This window comes from Opisthocomus hoazin, chromosome 2, assembly GCF_030867145.1.
Source record: "Opisthocomus hoazin isolate bOpiHoa1 chromosome 2, bOpiHoa1.hap1, whole genome shotgun sequence".
Lineage (NCBI taxonomy): Eukaryota > Metazoa > Chordata > Aves > Opisthocomiformes > Opisthocomidae > Opisthocomus > Opisthocomus hoazin.
In genome coordinates this window covers 108,524,525-108,541,893 of record NC_134415.1, presented here as the reverse complement: position 1 = coordinate 108,541,893, position 17,369 = coordinate 108,524,525, and the positions used below count along the sequence as shown (strand labels likewise).

General features: G+C 40.0%; 1 protein-coding gene across 24 annotated transcripts in view; it reads left to right on the top strand.

The window, feature by feature from the left end:
* The window catches only part of DLGAP2 (DLG associated protein 2), a 501,744-nt gene that overhangs the window by 379,471 nt on the left and 104,904 nt on the right, over positions 1–17,369 (top strand). For 17 of the 24 annotated variants that reach the window (XR_012763250.1, XM_075414729.1, XM_075414748.1 and 14 more), the window contains one exon: positions 3,137–3,202. The exons of the other annotated variants lie outside the window; for them this stretch is intronic. Coding sequence is in view for 7 of the 17 variants with exons in the window: in XM_075414729.1 (XP_075270844.1) it covers positions 3,137–3,202 (66 nt within the window). In the remaining 10 variants the exon portion in view is untranslated. The remainder of the gene's footprint in view (positions 1–3,136; positions 3,203–17,369) is intronic. 24 annotated transcript variants of the gene reach the window in all.

Below are 17,369 nucleotides of genomic sequence, written 5' to 3'. Positions count from 1 at the left end.
ACTGGTGTAGGACGTTCTACCTGTAGGTCCAACTTGAGCAAAGGGCAAGGTGAAATATTATGCATCTATGAGACAGAGGAGGTGAATGATGTAAAATGAATGCACGCATTTTATGACACTTGAATTTCAGCATGCGTGAGATTTCTATGATAATCTGCCTGACTTCATTACCATGAGATATGAAGGTTGCTGCTGTGCTCATGAATGAAGGATACGCTTCTCGTTTCTATGGTCAATAATAAAGACGGTAATTTCTAGGAAAAAATGTGAACTGAATAAACAAAGACCATGTGTGTCTGTTGTTGAAGGAATAATATGACTTTAAAGCACAGTTCATCCTCATACAAAGATTGTCTTTGCAATACTGCAAGAGCCACTGAGGCTTTAGATTAATTTATGCTTCATAAGTGCAGAACACAAAAATCGAATCTTTTCCAGGGCTGAAGGAACTGACAGTAGCCTTCTGAAAAGACAGTCTAAACAATGAATTAATGATGTGAATAGGTATGGACATATAATATAAAGAAATAATAAGTTCTCATGCTTAGGAAGTAAACTAATCACTAAGAGCTGCTCGTATCCCTCGTTCAGACTCATAAACCTAAGGGAATCAAAAAGGAATTCTAAGTTCCTTTGAAATATTTGCAATTGACCCTATTCAAAACAGAATACAGCTTTTTTGCAGGATGGAAAGTCTCACTTTTTTGTGCTCTCTATAGGCTCTTCTAGACGAGAGGGTCACTGACACTAACAGATGTATTCATATAGGATAGCTAAGAGAAAGAAATTAAATATAATCCTAATTCTACTGGAGAGTTGAGGCAGAAAGATATTAACTGAATTGTCCAAATTTGCACAGGAATTCTTTCCGCAAAGTCAGAATCTGACTTATGGATGCTGTCGCACGACGTTTCCCTTTTATTTTGGAAAGGAAATTTATTTTCTTTTTTTTTTCTCAAACCCTCCAAACCAATAAATGTTTAATCCAGTTTATCTTAGCTCTAAAATTTTAGTCTAGTTTTGGGCAGAGATTGTGTGAATAATGCTGATTTCTTGGAAGGAAGAAATAATGTTATGCATTTTATTTTCTTTGATAATTCTGTGTTTCTGAATATATGTACGTGATATAACTTTGGAATAAATTAATAGCTTCTTTTTCAAAAACATAAAACTACAGTGTAAATTTCAGTGTAAATCATCTTTGTTATGAAATTAACAGTAAGATCTCCTAGTTACTTACATGAATGTAAAGGATTCTTCAGAATACTTTTGTTATAACTTTCATTTGATACGGTGCTCCTGTGCAGCCAAATTAGAGGACAGGCTTATGAGTTATACAGTATAGGCAGATCATGTGAGCAAAATCTCCATGGAAACTGCCTAATTTGTGCTTTTATTTAATTAGAGTTGTCCATTACCTCTCCAAATTAAATTTAATTTAAATTCATATGCCAGTCATTTTTCAAATTGTGTATGACTTTTTATCCGTCACTTAACGAGATCTCTAGTAGGCTGTATTTTAACAGAGTGAGTTTATTTAACAATTGATCTTATAAAAAAGATGTTTATTTGACAGCTCAGCTTATCCAACTTTTCTGACATCCTTGGGGCTTCTTTTCTATGCAGTATCTGTGCTATGCTACCCATTGTTATCAATTGTATATTCTTAACCTCATGAATTGTCAAAATCAGGAATGATTATTTGAGAGTATCCACATTCCCTCATTTTGCTTGCTGTGAGATAACTGGCAAAAAAATCACAGTACAAATAAAAAGTGCAACCTAGACCAAAAAATATGCAAAGTGCATGTATTTGTTAAATGGAGCGTTGAAACGGTATGTCTGTTGTAAGCTGAACCCCAGAAACCATCTTGTCTGATACAGGGATTGAGATACTCTGAAGAAAAGCCTGAGTTGGTTCCAATTTACGGGAATGTCTGTCTGAGGATATGAGGAACATGGACTGATACAAGTTATTTGGAAGTCATCAGTCCTCGATCGTACGCTACAGAAACACAGACTGCAATACATGATTTTGTCTTTCTCCGAAGGAGAGAAAGAACCTTTCTCTGGTTGAACATATAGTGAGAGGCTATGGAGTACTCCATTCTTTCACTGTTTTTTTTTGAGGTGTCTGTGCTTGTAGCACAGATGGTAAGAAAAACTACAGTGGAAGGCTGTAGATACTCAACTTCCACTCAGCTGAGACACCAGCAAATATGGATAATAGGGCAAAAACATTTTAAAAAAATTAACAAGATAGTACTGTGTACTTACATGAAACACATCACTGTGGTATTTTGTATCCTAATCTATGTATTCTCAAGCCGATCTTGTACCTTAAGGAAGTGTTACTGACCCAATTTTCCATATGCAGCTCCGTGTTAGAAATATCTGAGCTAGGTGCTAGGTCCAAATTAATTTGTATGCCAGCATGACAAGAGTGCAATGCAGAGGCAACAAGCTGCAATTCTGAAAGCAGTATAGACAGGGTAGCTAAGAGCTGCGCTCAGGCCATTCAGCAGGTTTCTATGTACCTCACTGCATTCATACAGAATAGACATATCATCTGAGCTTAAGTACTTTTCCGGAATTACAGAAGTTGCCTCTGGCACAAAAGTAAATGTTATTGATGGGAGAAAGTCACCATCACAGCATCATCAGAGTTCAGAATTGCAGAATTGAAATGGTTGTGAAGAAAAGGTCAAGAAAGTGGCCCGAGAATCAGGAGCAGCATTATTATCATCAGAGGTGGGTAGTACTAAAGGTACAACTGGAGGACTGGCAATAATGATTCTTCCTGGAATAAATACATTAAGGCTAAAAGGCAGTAGAATTTGATGTGACTAAGTGAAGCTGAAAAGAACAGTGTAAAAGATGTTTAAAAAAATGGCATTTATGAATATTATGACACTAGTGATGTGAAAATGTCAGGCAAAATTAAAAAAAAAAAAGGAACAACTAGCAAAGAGGAATAGATACTGCAGATAACAGCAGCTCAACAGCTTCATGGTATCAGAGACACTGAATGGTAGTAGGTATCACTGAGTCGATTTAAAAATTAGTGGGGACTTTTTGTCTGGATATACGAAAATATTAGAGTTATTAAATAGCTACTTTGTTTCTGTCTTTTCAGAAGAAGAGGGTGGCGATCTGCTCAAGTCGGGCTTCAGTTTTCCAGGGACGCCAGAGGAGGAGCTAGGTACAGATACCATCTCTCAGATAACTTGCACTGCGTGTCCATCCAGAGGCTGGGTGCAGGCATGGGGGTGAGGAGGCAGGAGGCTGCTCGCTGGTACAGCCTGCCTCCAGCCACACAGCCCACAGCGGGCATGGCACCAGGCAGTGCTGGGGAGAGCGGCCAAAAACCTCTCAGTCCAACCCTTCTGGGAATTTCTCAGCTGCTATAGAAGGTTAGAGAATCGAAACCAAACACCAGATTTGAGTAACATCAAGGCAACCAAGAATTCAAAAGAAGGTGTTCAAGGAAATTATCAGCTTTCCTGCTTTTGTCTTTTTCGTTTTGTCGTACCCCTTAGAAAATGTAATAATTGCAGGAAGAGTTTTCAGTGTTACCTTTTAAATTTAAAACAATAACAGAAGCAAGAAGAAATCAGAAACTCAGAGCCCATGAGTGAAATCTTGATATCTCTGTCTCGCAAAGCGAGTAGTAAAATGTCCCACTGGTTTTAGTGTAGCCAGATTTATACCTTTTAGAATGTGCAAAATTGAGTTTCTATTCCTGGAATTTCATATTCAGATTGTCACTGTTTTATGTGAAATCCATCAAAATTTTTATTTATATGCAATTACTTCATGTGTTTATTTTTGCAAGAGAAATGTTCAAAGTGTTTTCTGTGTATTCGCTAGTTAACGCTCCCTTTGCTCAAAGTAAGCGTACTTACATTTCGCAAGTTAGTGTAACAGTAATTTTTCTCCTGCTATGCATATGCTCGTTTTAATACATTGCAACAGTTTATTTTGTGTTATTAGAATATTTTTTCGTTTGACAAGAATATTATAAACTCTCACTCTGATCTTATTGTTGCACATTGGTGGGAAGATAAATCATAGTTGCTATGCTAAGGAAAAAAAACAGTTTGAACAAGGGCATGCCATTATGTTTGAAAAACCTCTTAGAACAGGATTTTCTAAAACACATAGTATTGCCACTCGGTTACACTCAAGTCAGGGAGTTCCATAAGCCTTCGGTGTAAAAATATCTGTATTGGACTTGTTTGTTCATTTAATATTAAAAAACAAGTGAGAAAAAACTAAGGTTCCAAAAAGGTTCCAAAAAAAGGTTCCAGAAAAAGCTAAGTTCCAAAGATCAGACAGAAGAATGTGTTAAGGAAGAGGCTGAAAAACCTTCAGGCAGTTTCTTCCTTAACTAAAATAGTGTAAGAGGGAAGATACGGTTAAACACGAGGTTCCCTAGGAAACTTACAAGTGAATGCTATGGAGGAGTCACAGAATGACCAGATCTCTCAGCCTTCTTGGACATTTGGGTTTTTTTCACACTGCTACCCCATTTCACAGCACACAGGAAGGAGTTCAGATGCCCCAGGGTAGAATTCACCTCATCTAACAGCTGGAAAGTAATTCAGATGTAAATGTCTAAACTGTAGATGACTGGACGTCCTTTGGAGTCAATCAAGGCCGATAGACTTTTCTAGGACATAGCAGATTTGTCCTACTTTAGAAGCTTAACTTAGGGTGGGATGAATCATGCCCTAGAAGTATGTCATAATTGTTCTTCTTCCCATTTGGTTGAGAAAGAACTGCAGGATTTCTGAAGCCAGAGTAAATGATGTGTAAGTCAATAGCATTAAATGCCAGCTGTCTACAGGAGCGAGGACCCTCATATGAAATAGGTAATCAAAGATTAACACAAAGGTATGACCTAAACTGATCAATCATCCAACACCCTGATTAGGAAGAAGGGGGATTAGTCAACAGAAATAAGGAACAGGAAGGCAAAAAATAAGAACAAAATTGCAACCAGACTACAAAGTATGTAAGCTGCATTCAAAAGTTTCAGTTGTTTATGGACCTAGGACTGAAAAAAGAATGTGTTAAAAGTAAGGAAATGTCTGTCCTTCCTCCTGAATTTTGTGTCCCTGTCAGAGTCCTCTGAAAGTAAGTATCAAAGATTGCGAAGTAATAAATGGAGAGAGGTGGGTGGCTTTAATATTTTCAGAAGGAAATCGTGTCCTCCTGACTTCACGGCCAAATTGTAGATGCCCAAAGTAGGTGGACTGGATACTATCAGTAATGTAAAAACATGATGTTCCAGTCTCCCTTAGAGAGAATCACTATAAAACGAGAAGGAGCAGACTATGGAATATGGAAATTGGGAAGAATTTTATAAACATTTTAAGATAGTTAAGTTCAGTGTAGACAGGCTCTGTAGTTACAGCTGTGCTAGCGATTAACACCACCACAGAGAGCTGGGACATATCTGTCTGTCTGTCCCCCGGTGTGGTGTTCCATTCCTGGAAGACTTGAGTTCAAATCCATGAACTGAACATAAAATTAGTGAAAAAAGCTACAAACTATTAGATCTTTCTCAGCCTTCACTTTTTTTTGCTGTTGCACATGTATAAAGTTAAATATTCGTTGCAGAGAAGTCTGAATCTGGGTGGATACTGTAATCAGTGGGCTATGGAAGGGGCCTCTCTCTCCCTCTCTCCTTATGTATACATATACTCCTATGACCGTGTAATTATTCTGTATGAACAGCCTCAGTCTGAAGGACTGCTAGAGACATTCATTCCTGAAAAAAACACAGAAAGGGCTTTCCTCGAGAAGCAAAATAATTGCCCCAAGTCAAGGCAGAGTAGAGATGAGATTCTTTAAGGTAGCTCTTACTGCAGGGCCATTCATTATTCTAGACTCTCGTATCTGCTCACTGTCCCAAGGAGCTTCAAGTTACAATCTCTTGGGTACTGAAAAATCTCTGGCTTCAAGGCCCTTATTTGTAAAATGGGTTTAATATTTCCTAGTGAGATTTCGGGGCTTTTGGTGGGGATTAATTAACGTTTGCACAGTATCTCACCAGAGTCAAAATGCTGAATAGTCACTAAATAATATTATTAATACAGTTATCCACTGCCTAATTGGGAAAAGGTATCAAGGGATGGGACTGATCTCAACTCTTTTACATTATTGATTCTATAAAAGACCTTGTTAGTGAACAGGCAGAAATACAATGGCTTCCTTCAAAAAAAGCTTGCCCAAGCATTCATAGTCTGTTCTCAAGAACAATATTTCATAGCTTTTCTGTTACCATTTATTTGTTAACAGAGTGCAGGATGATAAGTATTGTCATGGTTACAAGATTCACACTCACACAAAAAGTTCCAAGTCTTTTCACTAGGAATATCTTAAATAAGCAAACTGATAAAAGTAGCAGGGCATGGTGCTGGGAGAAAGAGATCTGACATGCATGATCTCAAGCAGCTCAAGTCTCATGGAAACTGCAGTTCTCCAGTTCCAAGCTTTCTTCTAGCCAGTGGTTATAAAATCTGAACAATGCAATTTACTAGAAAATAAACATTTGATGAAACTACTCATTTCACAGAATCACAGAATCATAAGTGTTGGAAGGGACCTCTGGGGATCATCCAGTCCAACCCTCCTGCCGAAGCAGGGTCACCTACAGCAGGCTGCACGGGACATTGTCCAGGCGGGTCTTGAATATCTCCAGAGAAGGAGACTCCACAACCTCCCAGGGCAGCCTGTTCCAGGGCTCTGTCACCCTCAGAGGGAAGAAGTTGTTCCTCATGTTCAGGTGAAACTTCCTAAGCTTCAGTTTGTGCCCATTGCCCCTTGTCCTGTTGCTGGGCACCACTGAAAAGAACCTGGACCCATCCTGTTGACACCCACCCTTAAGATGTTTAAAGGCATTTCTAAGATCCCCTCTCAACCTTCTCTTCTTCAGGCTAAAGAAGCCCAACTTCCTCAGCCTCTCCTCGTAGGAGAGATGCTCCAGTCCCCTCATCATCCTTGTAGCCCTCTGCTGGACTTTCTTCAGTAGTTCCTTGCCTTTCTTGAACTGGTGAGCTCAGAACTGAACAGAGTACTCCAGATGGGGCCTCACTAGGGCAGAGTAGAGGGGGAAGAGAACCTCCCTCGACCTGCTGGCCACACTCCTCCTAATGCACCCCAGGATCCCATTGGCTTTCTTGGCAGCCAGGGCACACTGCTGGCTCACCGTTAACCTGTCATCCAGCACTCCCAGGGCCCTCTCCGCAGAGCTGCTCTCCAGCAGGTCCACCCCCAGCCTGTACTGGTGCATGAGGTTGTTCCTGCCCAGGTGCAGGACCCTGCACTTGCTCTTGTTGAACTTCATCAGGTTCCTCTCTGCCCAGCTCTCCATACTGTCCAGCTCTCAGTGGATGGCAACACAGCCTGATGGTGTATCCACCACTCCTCCCAGTTTTGTATCATCAGCAAACTTGCTGAGGGTACACTCTGTCCCTTCATCCAGATCATTGATGAAGAAGTTGAACAAAACTCAGCCGAGTACTGACCCCTGGGGAACACCACTAGCTGCAGGCCTCCAACTAGACTCAGGGCTGATGACAGCCCTCTGAGTTCTGCCATTCAGCCGGTTCTCAATCCACCTCACTGACCACTCATCCAGCCCATACTTCCTGAGCTTCCCTAGGAGGATGTTATGGGAGACAGTGTCAAAAGCCTTTCTGAAGTCAAGGTAAACAACATCCACTGCTCTGCCCTCCCAGCCAGTCATGCCATCGTAGAAAGCTATCAGATTGGTCAAGCGTGATTTCCCCGTGGTGAATCCATGCTGACTACTCCTGACAATCTTCTTTTCCTCCACTTGCTTGATCATGACCTCCAGAATGAGCTGTTCTATCACCTCTTCAGGGATGGAGGTGAGGCTGAGCAGCCTATAAGTTCCCTGCGTCCTCCTTCTTGCCCTTTTTGAAGACTGGAGTGACATTGGCTTTCCTCTGGTCCTCATGGAGCTCTCCTGTCCTCCAAGACCTTTCAAAGCTCATAGAAGCATAGAATCATAGAATGCTTTTGGTTGGAAGGGATCTTTAGAGGTCATCTAGCCCAACCACCCTGCAGTGAGCAGGGACATCTTAAACTAGACCAGGTTGCTCAGAGTGCCGTCCCACTTGGCCTTGAATGTTTCCAGGGATGGGGCCTCCACTACTTCTCTGGACAATCTGTTCCAGTGTTACACCACCCTCATTGTAAAAAATTTCTTCCTGATATGTAGTCTAAATCTACCCTCTCTTAGCTTAAAGCCATTACTCTTTGTCCTATCACAACAAGCCCTGCTGAAAATATTTTCCCCATCTTTCCTATAGGCCCCCTTCAGTTACTGAAAGGCTGCTATAAGGTCTTCTCATAGCCTTCTCTTCTCCAGGCTGAACAGCCCCAATTGTTTCAGCCTTTCCTTGTAGGAGAGGTGCTCCAGCCCTTGGATCGTCTTTGTGGCCCTGATGATGGAGAGTGTCTCCGCAATGACATCTGCCAGCTCCCTCAGCACTTGTGGGTGCATTCCATTGGGGCCCATGGATTTGTGGTTGTCCAGATTTCTTAAATGATCTCTCACACAATCCTCCTCAAGCAAGGCAAGGTTTCTATGCAATCTGAAACTTCTCACAATCTTATTTACTTCAGGTATGTATAGAGTAAAGGAACAATTTGCTTTGGTTGTCAAAAACAAATACTGCAATCTTTACAAGAGACATATGGAAAACGTGCCATGTTTAAATGGCATTCAAATAGTGAAAGAAATGTGAACAGAGAAGACGGGATGAACTTTCAATATAGATTTTAATAGATAGTACATGGCAGAGTAAAGAGGGTGAACCAGATTCTTGAAAAATTATTTTAAGTCCTTTTTATAGGCAAAGAAAACATTTCTTTTACACAAGTTTAACACTTAGCAGCTTCTAAAGTTAAGCAAAGAAAGAGAACCTGCACTAAAGACTTTTTGTTTCAGTAAATTACAGTTTTCCTTTCAGGAAAGGATATTGAGTCGATGTTAAGAAAAAGGTTAAAACCTATAAAATAGGTTGCAGTTACTAACAATGCTCTTAACCTGCTCCACTTGCAAATTAAACTGTAAGGGAGTTTACGGGCAGGTTATGAAAATGTATTTTTATTTCACAGTTGATGCAGTCATGCTTTTGATTAATTGGTACGGTTCAAGTGTCAGACAGTAACTCATGGTTATTCAATCACTGTTGATTGCATAATCATGCTTTTATGACCTTATGTGTTGAAAGAAAGAAAGGATATAGCCATTCTTGAAATGAAAAAAATAAAGGCCTGACTTTCCAGTCTGTCTGTCTTTCTACATAATTATCCAGCCTTCCTCAGTGCAGTCCGTGTCTGAACACTTGGCACTTCTCATGGGTTTTGGCTTCATATAACGGGCATGACAGGAGATTTTCCCAAGGACATACAAGGGGTTGGCAGTGGATACTTGGCTCTCCTCTGTGCCAGATCCATCGCTTGGTGCAACTTCCCCCAGGGCATCCAGGGATGGTTCAACAGCTGTAGACTTTGACTGGAGCTGGTGGAACTTCAACCAGACACAGGGCTTGGTCATACAGAATAAACTGCTATAGTGACACTTATCCCTTTAATTAGCAGGCACAGTAACAAACACTTTGTTTTAAATTCTTAGATGGGCATTATCCCAGAGGCTGAGTGTTTACAAGAGATATCCCAGAGGCTGAGTGTATCTATCTACAAGAGATATACACAAAGGTTAGCTTTAACCCAGTGAGGCAAGGTCAGGCCTCTCAGTGGTCACTGTCATCACTTCCCATGGCCTTATCCCGGAGCACACAAAAAATTCACATCCTGGACAGGAAATCTTGACTGCAGATGTCCCAAGTTAATCATATAACCACAGGGCTAACTTTCTTCCATATAGTAAGCATATGTAGACAGGTGGTTTAGTATGGAGATATAAAAGTCTTTTAAACTTACAGGAGGTATTAAATATGTGATACCCTGACATATCTCTGTGTCACTGTCTTATTTGCTTATTGCGACTAGCTGAACAGATACTGCAAAAAATAGCCTGTTTTTTTTATTCCATCATACCCCTGAATAATTCCACTTCAATTCCTTCCTTTTCCTGTACCCAGAAACTGTAGTGTAGAATTTTACTGATGTGATGATCAAGACCACAGAAAATGTTAATGAAGTAATGGGGAATGTTTTTCAGAAAATAAATTTTGCACTGTAAATTCCTTTTAGTTATGCTTGAGAGCTTATTCTGTGAATTACTTTCAGTCATAGAACAAAATCATATCATATGGCCTGAGCATCATATAAAAGCATGCTAACTATCCTGCATTTTAATTATAGGCTGTTGGCAACAAATGTTTACTAACAATCTGCAGACCAGAAGCTATTTCTAAAAATTAAACAACTCATAATGTCAGATAACTCTGCAAGAATCCCATTAGGCCCAAGGTCAATTCACAAACAGAAAATATTTGTAAGGATGTAAGATTAATCAAATAGGTTGTTTGTTATGAATTATTCATCCATTTCTACTACAGAATACAAAGGGGGTTGTGCATTCATTACTTCACCAAGAAGCAAACATTTTTGTTCTAAAGGTGCATTCTGACAGGGCTGTCCAGCTGAGGAGGCTCCTAAGTTCAGTTGCAGAGGAAATATGTTTTTTTTCAAATTGAGATTCTTCACCCCATTATTAGACCACATCTGGACTACTGATTTCAGTGTCTGCACTGGAATGAATGAAAGATCTTTCCAAGGAAGACAGAGAGAGAGAAGAAGTAGGAATAAGGTAGAACAGCGTGAGTTAAGTTTCACACATGGGATGTGGGATGTTAGCAAAGGAGGGACATTTTCCTCTCCTTCCTGCCCTGCTGACCTCTGTAACGCCTGGGTGCGTCGCTGATCCGCCACATTAGCTTCCCCACAGAGAGCGCAACAGCTGCAATGGGATGAGAGACCGACTCATCTGACTGCTTCGCCATGCCTACCTTCTTCACGGGGTGTCGTCGCTGTATTGTCTCCTTTCAAAAGGCTAAAACGTGCAGCCTTTTAAATGTAATCCCATGATGGGCGGATGAAGCAATGTGGTCTCCATCTCCCCAGAAAAGAAGTTACCATTCCCTACCTCCACGTTCATTGTAGGCTGCTTAGGCTGTATCGAGGGCAGGACAGTTTGCATTGGCACAACCAGGGTGCTGGGGCTACTTCCAGTGCGGAGATGCGTGACCGCAGTGCTGGCCACATAGACCACTGGTTCAGTCTGTCTTGCTAAGGGGATTTGCATTGGTGTAACTAGAGCAGCAGGGCAAACACCAGCAAATACTCCTAATACAGCCCAGGCTTTCACTGCTGAGCTCAATCGTCGCCTTTCATCGTGAATTTCTTGTGCAATTCTGTTTGCATTTTCCATCTTTTTACAAAGTCACTTCTCTTCCTAAATAATTAGATGGCAGCATATTAAGATGCCCTGTCTCGAACTAGCCAGAAGTGTGGGTATTTACACCACCTCCTCGTCCCAGGACCATGGTTCACAGTTTGACTCTTCACTGCCACATCGAAAATCTGGGTGCTAATGATTGCAGGAGAAGGCAATTAATATTTGTAGTGTTTCTCACAGACCCAAAACAGAGCTCAGCCAGGCAGAAAAGAGACGGCACCCTGGTCTGAAAAATTCCCAGTCTGAAGGTTACGGAAAGAGGAAGATTTTCTGCCTGTTACTATGGCAACAGGTTTAAAAGGGAACTTGTCACCAGGCTGCTGTTTCTTCTTCCTGCACCCCATAGGAAAATCAGGATGAGACCTCCTCCATCTCAGTGGGTTGAGCCGAGCGGGAAAGTTCACAGTACAATAACAAAGCAGCAAGAGGCAGTGCCAAGGGTGTACAGCTGAGTAGATAATGACAAACTCCAAAAAGTAAAAGAAATAATTGTTTGGGGTCAAACCAAGGCTGAAACTCTGAAATTTTTGGTGAATCAAAAAGCTGCAAAGAACTGATGCTGAAGAAAACAGAAAATCAAATAATTTTCTTCAGTTCTCACAGCTTAAAAGCTGTATTCAATGTTTTTGAAAAAAGTAAAGGGGATTTTGAAATAGAAAGATATTTTAAATTGAACAGTCATGTGTTCTGTGGCAGTAATCAATGCTTTTGAGAATTCATGTTTAGATTACTCCTTTCCCAGCAGAGCACTCTATAAAATAGGCAAAATCTTTAAAATATATCCATGTTTTAAAGAAATAATAAAGGGCAGTTTAAAAGAAATGTATGATAAATATTTTTGCTTGGATGTAGAAACATTAGTTCTTGCAGTCCCCTCAGTATTACTGAGGATGGTAAACTTCCTCCCGGATATATCATCATAAATTAACGACAAATTCAGAAGAATTCCAGAAACACTAAGCAAAAAAATACTCATTCAAGGAAGAAGTTCATAAATAGCAGCATTATTTCTTTTGGTTTATTGTCATTTAAGAATCAGTGATAAATATTTCTTATTAGAAAAGAAGCCTTGGATATTTGGTAGTTCCATTCAGCTGAATAGTTGTTCCGAGTGGTTTGGATCCTTGGGATTAAATCTTGGCCCCTGTGCTATCAATTGTAGTATTTCAGCAGAACAGGTTTCACTCTTCCATGCCATGGTCCTCCTGACTGTGGACCCTTCCAGACTTCTAACACATTTATTCCAGTCCAGCATGAATTGTGCTTTCTGTAAAATATAGCCCTGACTAGAGGTGATCCTCCTCAAGTGACACCAGGACTCACAGGTAAACTGATCAAGAGCTTTTCCTAGCAAGGGTTTAGAACTAACCTTAACCTAGTGAAGTTAATGGGAGATTTGTCATTGACATCAATGTGACAAGGATCCTCCCTTTAACTTCTAGAGTCCTGTGTAGATTCCTGTGTATATCTTTGAGCTGTACTACCCAATTACTTTGGCTTTCTTTAATTGCTGAGAAAACAGTTGCAGTTTTAATGACACCAAGGGAAACTGAATGTCTCCTGTGTTTGACCTAGCAACTGCAAGCAGCAAAATTTTCTCCTTTAGGAAAAGAAGTCCATAAAACCAAGAACAAGAAGAAGCAAAAGAAGTTTAATGGTGTTGGGTTAGCTTTTCTGGTCTGTATTTGGAAGCATTATAACCAATTTTCTTACAACTAATTACTCAATGATATTCACATGGTGAAGCCTTGGTTGACTCCATACAGCTGTAATTCTCCAGAAGAAAGCTTATGTGTTAGTTAGTTTAGGTCAATCTAATCCTGATACTTTATATTTGTTTCAAAAGCCTCACTGATCATACAGATTCTGAAAAAACATGTGAGTCATAAAAAAATTTGTGGATTTACCTCTGTCACAGCACCACTGAAAAGGTGAATAGTGGCAACGTATTTCAAACTTGAAAAGCACTGTGAAGGTCTGTGTGCTACATACCAATCGATACTAGGACATCATATGCTTCGAGCCAATGGAAACTAATTTTGCACCATCCTGAGCACTCCCTGCATCCCTCCATTCCAAACCCCGGAGATTCTTGCGAATCCCGTATTGCCTCTCATGGATTTCTGTCCTGTTCTTTGTCATGGTGTGGGCACAGTATTGTGCCTCTCATTCTCACCATGCAGTCCAAGTGCCCATTCTTCCACACACAAGCTGCGGGATGTCATCATTCCTCAAGTGCTGTTTCCACATTTCTCCTTTTTCACGTATGGCACACCCTGTTCTTCATGCCAGGCAGTCAGTGTTGTAACCCTGCTTTGACACGTCCCCGGTCACAGCTTTGCCCAGTAATGACAGTTCTCTGTGTTTTTCTTCTTCCCAGTACATTGTACTATGTGTCCCCTGAAATTCAGTATCCCCACCTCCCACCCTGCCAACTCAAAGATCCCATTCTCACTCATCAACAGTTATTCTGCACTCCTTTTACTATGTAGCCTTTTCTCTGATCATGCTTGTTTATCTTAGAAATAAATGCCTTGGGATGTTGGATTGCCAGTCTGCTAATCTCTACTTGAAAGATGGATGGAGCTGAAGGCAGGGAATGGTTGTGCTGAACAATATGATTGGGTGCATTCAATATTTGTTCCAGCTGCAGATATCTGCGTCAGTGCTCGAAACTGTGACTGTATTGAACAAATGGCAGCACTCCAAGTGCTGCTTACATCTTCTCCCTTTGGGTTTTCTGACTGCTCCAAATTGGTATGGTCTGGTCACTGATGTTGTTTTAGGAACAGAATTTGCATGTCCATTTTTATCTAACACGGGAGTTATAAAAGCGATCTTACCCTTGGTCATTATTCATCATGTGGTTCCACTGAATTAGCTTGGGCTGTCAAATCATCTTCCATGCTTTAGCATTAGACATGTGCCTCGGATCACCTAAATTAATATATTTATGATGTAGTTTTCTGCATCAGAACTTGTCATCCACACAGCTTTCACTGTAGTCAGCAGAGATAAATGTGTACACAGAGGATGGTATTCATCTGATATTTCTTAGATGTGTACTTCAGGCTGAGATGAATCATGCCGGTTTCTCATACTCCAAAATAAAACCCCATCCAGACAGCATATTTGTAACAATCTTCAGCACATGTTATTCTCAAAATCTTATCTATATATTGGTTGGAAGAGTCCTATTTACATCATATGAAACTATGATGGCAACAGTAGGGACAGATCACATCCTCCAGCTCTGTTTAGTCTACTAGTATGAACACAGCCACAGGTGCCTACCACAGGACCGCTCGGGATCCCAAATAGAGAAGTATTTCATTTTCAGGCTTAAGTGTCAGAACAGACAGGAATCCATGTGCAGCCCATGGCTTCTGTTTGTTTGACAGCCTTGGGCATTTTGATGTTCGTCTTTAGGTCCTCAGAACTGCCTGCTTCTCTGCTTTGTGCAGGGAGACTGGGTGCATAAAGTACCTTGTTGTGATTGTCTTGAGAGAGCCAATATTACTCATTTTTGAGGGGATGCTACCCCTTAAAGTTCAATATCTCAAGTAAGCAGCCTGAGATATTAGATAGGAATTCACAGATAGGTGGATGCACTGCATGCAGTGCAAACGCATCAACTCAGTGTCACGGACAATACAAGTCATCTTCTGAAGCTGGAGGTTAAAGTCAGGTAGTCACCCAATCTTTTGCAATTTTATGTAAATTTTATACAAGGTGTTGTGCTACATAAACAGGTTGGAAATCTCATGAGACCAGAATAGCAGCTTAAGACATTTCCAGAATTTCTTCCTTGCACTTGGCAAGTTAGTCACTCTTCTCAAGCCCTGGAAATATTCATTTTCAAGATTAGAATAAAACACAGAAAAACACCATAACAAGCTAATGAGGAAACAGTACTCATCTAATGCTACTTACTGTAGTCCTTGGGCAGACAAATCTCCAACTAAAAGATTTTATTTATGCATTTTAATATTTAATATGTACTTATTTGAGTAATATACTTGGTTTTATGCTATTAAATATTTGTATTAGTTATAGGTTAGACTGTGAGTATATTTTTTCATAATACATCGCAGTACTAATTTAAGTGAGTAAAACAGCACGATGCAGCAGTCTGGTTTCCTATACCACATTAGGTATCTCTTTTCAGCAATGCATTTTACTGGTTACACTATGCAAAAGAGCTGTTTCTTCTCCAAGGAAAACAGCACAAATGCTTCAGATGGGTAAGCAGTTTAGCAAAAGGCTTATAAGGTTAAAGCAATTTAAATTAATTTCTTGATAGAAAAAGAAGTGCTTTGTGAAAAATAAATAAATAAAAGCAAAAATGAGGCACCATTTAGTAGTTCCAGGAATTATTATTATTATGCTCTGAAAGCTTGCTTTCAATACGTAACACACAAAAGGATACGTACAAAAAGATTTGTGGAGACATGCACTTCTTTTGAATGTCAGAGAGGTTTCCAGTGTTTTTGCATTGATCCTCTTTAGCAGTGTTCCACGAACTCTAGAGTTGCACAACCCTTGTTTTTCATTGCTTAGAGATTTTTAGCCCTTGCGCCCTAGAACATTAATATTAATTCTAATTCATTATTTCAAATAATATTCTTCATCCTTGAACCTTTCTTTTTTCCCTTGATACTGACTGGCACAAGGAAAAAGCTTGAACGCTCTAAAAATTGTGACTAGTCCCTGAAGACTGCTTGGAGTAAGAAAGCAACTCTTTGAGCATCAGAAAGTCCAGAATAAAAAACAGGAAAAAAGCAGGAAAGGACATGGCATAAGAGGGAAAGAATTGAAATAGACAGGAAGGGATGCAGAAATCCTGCATCTGTCAAGGTTAAAGGTTGACTTGTATCTCTGCAGTAGTCTCTGAAAAGAAAAGCTTTAAGGGATTTTCAGGATTTTGGACTTACTGGATGCTCTCTGACATAACAGCCTGTGTCTTGGTTTAGGTCCCCCTCAAAGTCTTTATGTATTATCTGACTGTCCATTGAAGTCATTGGAAAGATTCCATTTTGCTCTGATGAAACCTGAAAAAAAAGCCTGAGCTCACATGTCATATATTTTTCTCTGTTCCTGTTCCTCTGTCAGCTTTGGGTGATGTTTATTTGTTCTTTTGTCTCTCTCCAGTTCTTTGGTTCTGATGGTGGCACTTTCTTTAGGAGACTAGACGTTAGTATCCTAAATTACTTTTATATTTTCAGGGTGATTACCCTAAGAAAGCATAGGAGCTGCTGTAAAAAAAAAAAAAAAAAAAAAAAAAAGCTTATATTTCATTCTAGATATCATTATCTTCAAGACATATATTAAAATTCCAGTCCAGTCTGTCACTATTGGATAAACCTGGCATTGTTCTGTTATAGCAAAATCCTTAAATTTCTGGGAAAAAAAATTAATACTGTAGCTTTAAGAATTTTTATGAATCAGCTGAGCTGTGGACATTGACCATAGACACACTTTTAGCCCCTTGCAAATGCTAGAAAAGCATGTTATCTTAATTGAATTTTAAGCTAGCACATTTTTCTTTGCGTTTCTGGCAAGCTAAGACCTAGCACGTGGTCAATTGCACTGCTCTGGTACCAGACACTAATTCATTCAGCCATAGCTCAACTGTTTCTTCGAGCCCTGAAATAGGCCTCCTGAACAAAGTTGACTGAATAGCACAAAGCACAGAGGACTTGATAAATTTATACATTACTACGCAAAATTTTGAAGATTTTCAGAGTGTTGGTAAGAAGTAGTGCTGCCTAGGGCAAAGGATAAGTTGGATGTCCCAAGCAGAGCCCAAGCCTAAATGGAGTGATAAATTTAGCTGATGCACATGTAAGTAATTTGGGACTTTATCTAGTACTGGTTACACTCTATAGCAGATGTAAGAGGGGCA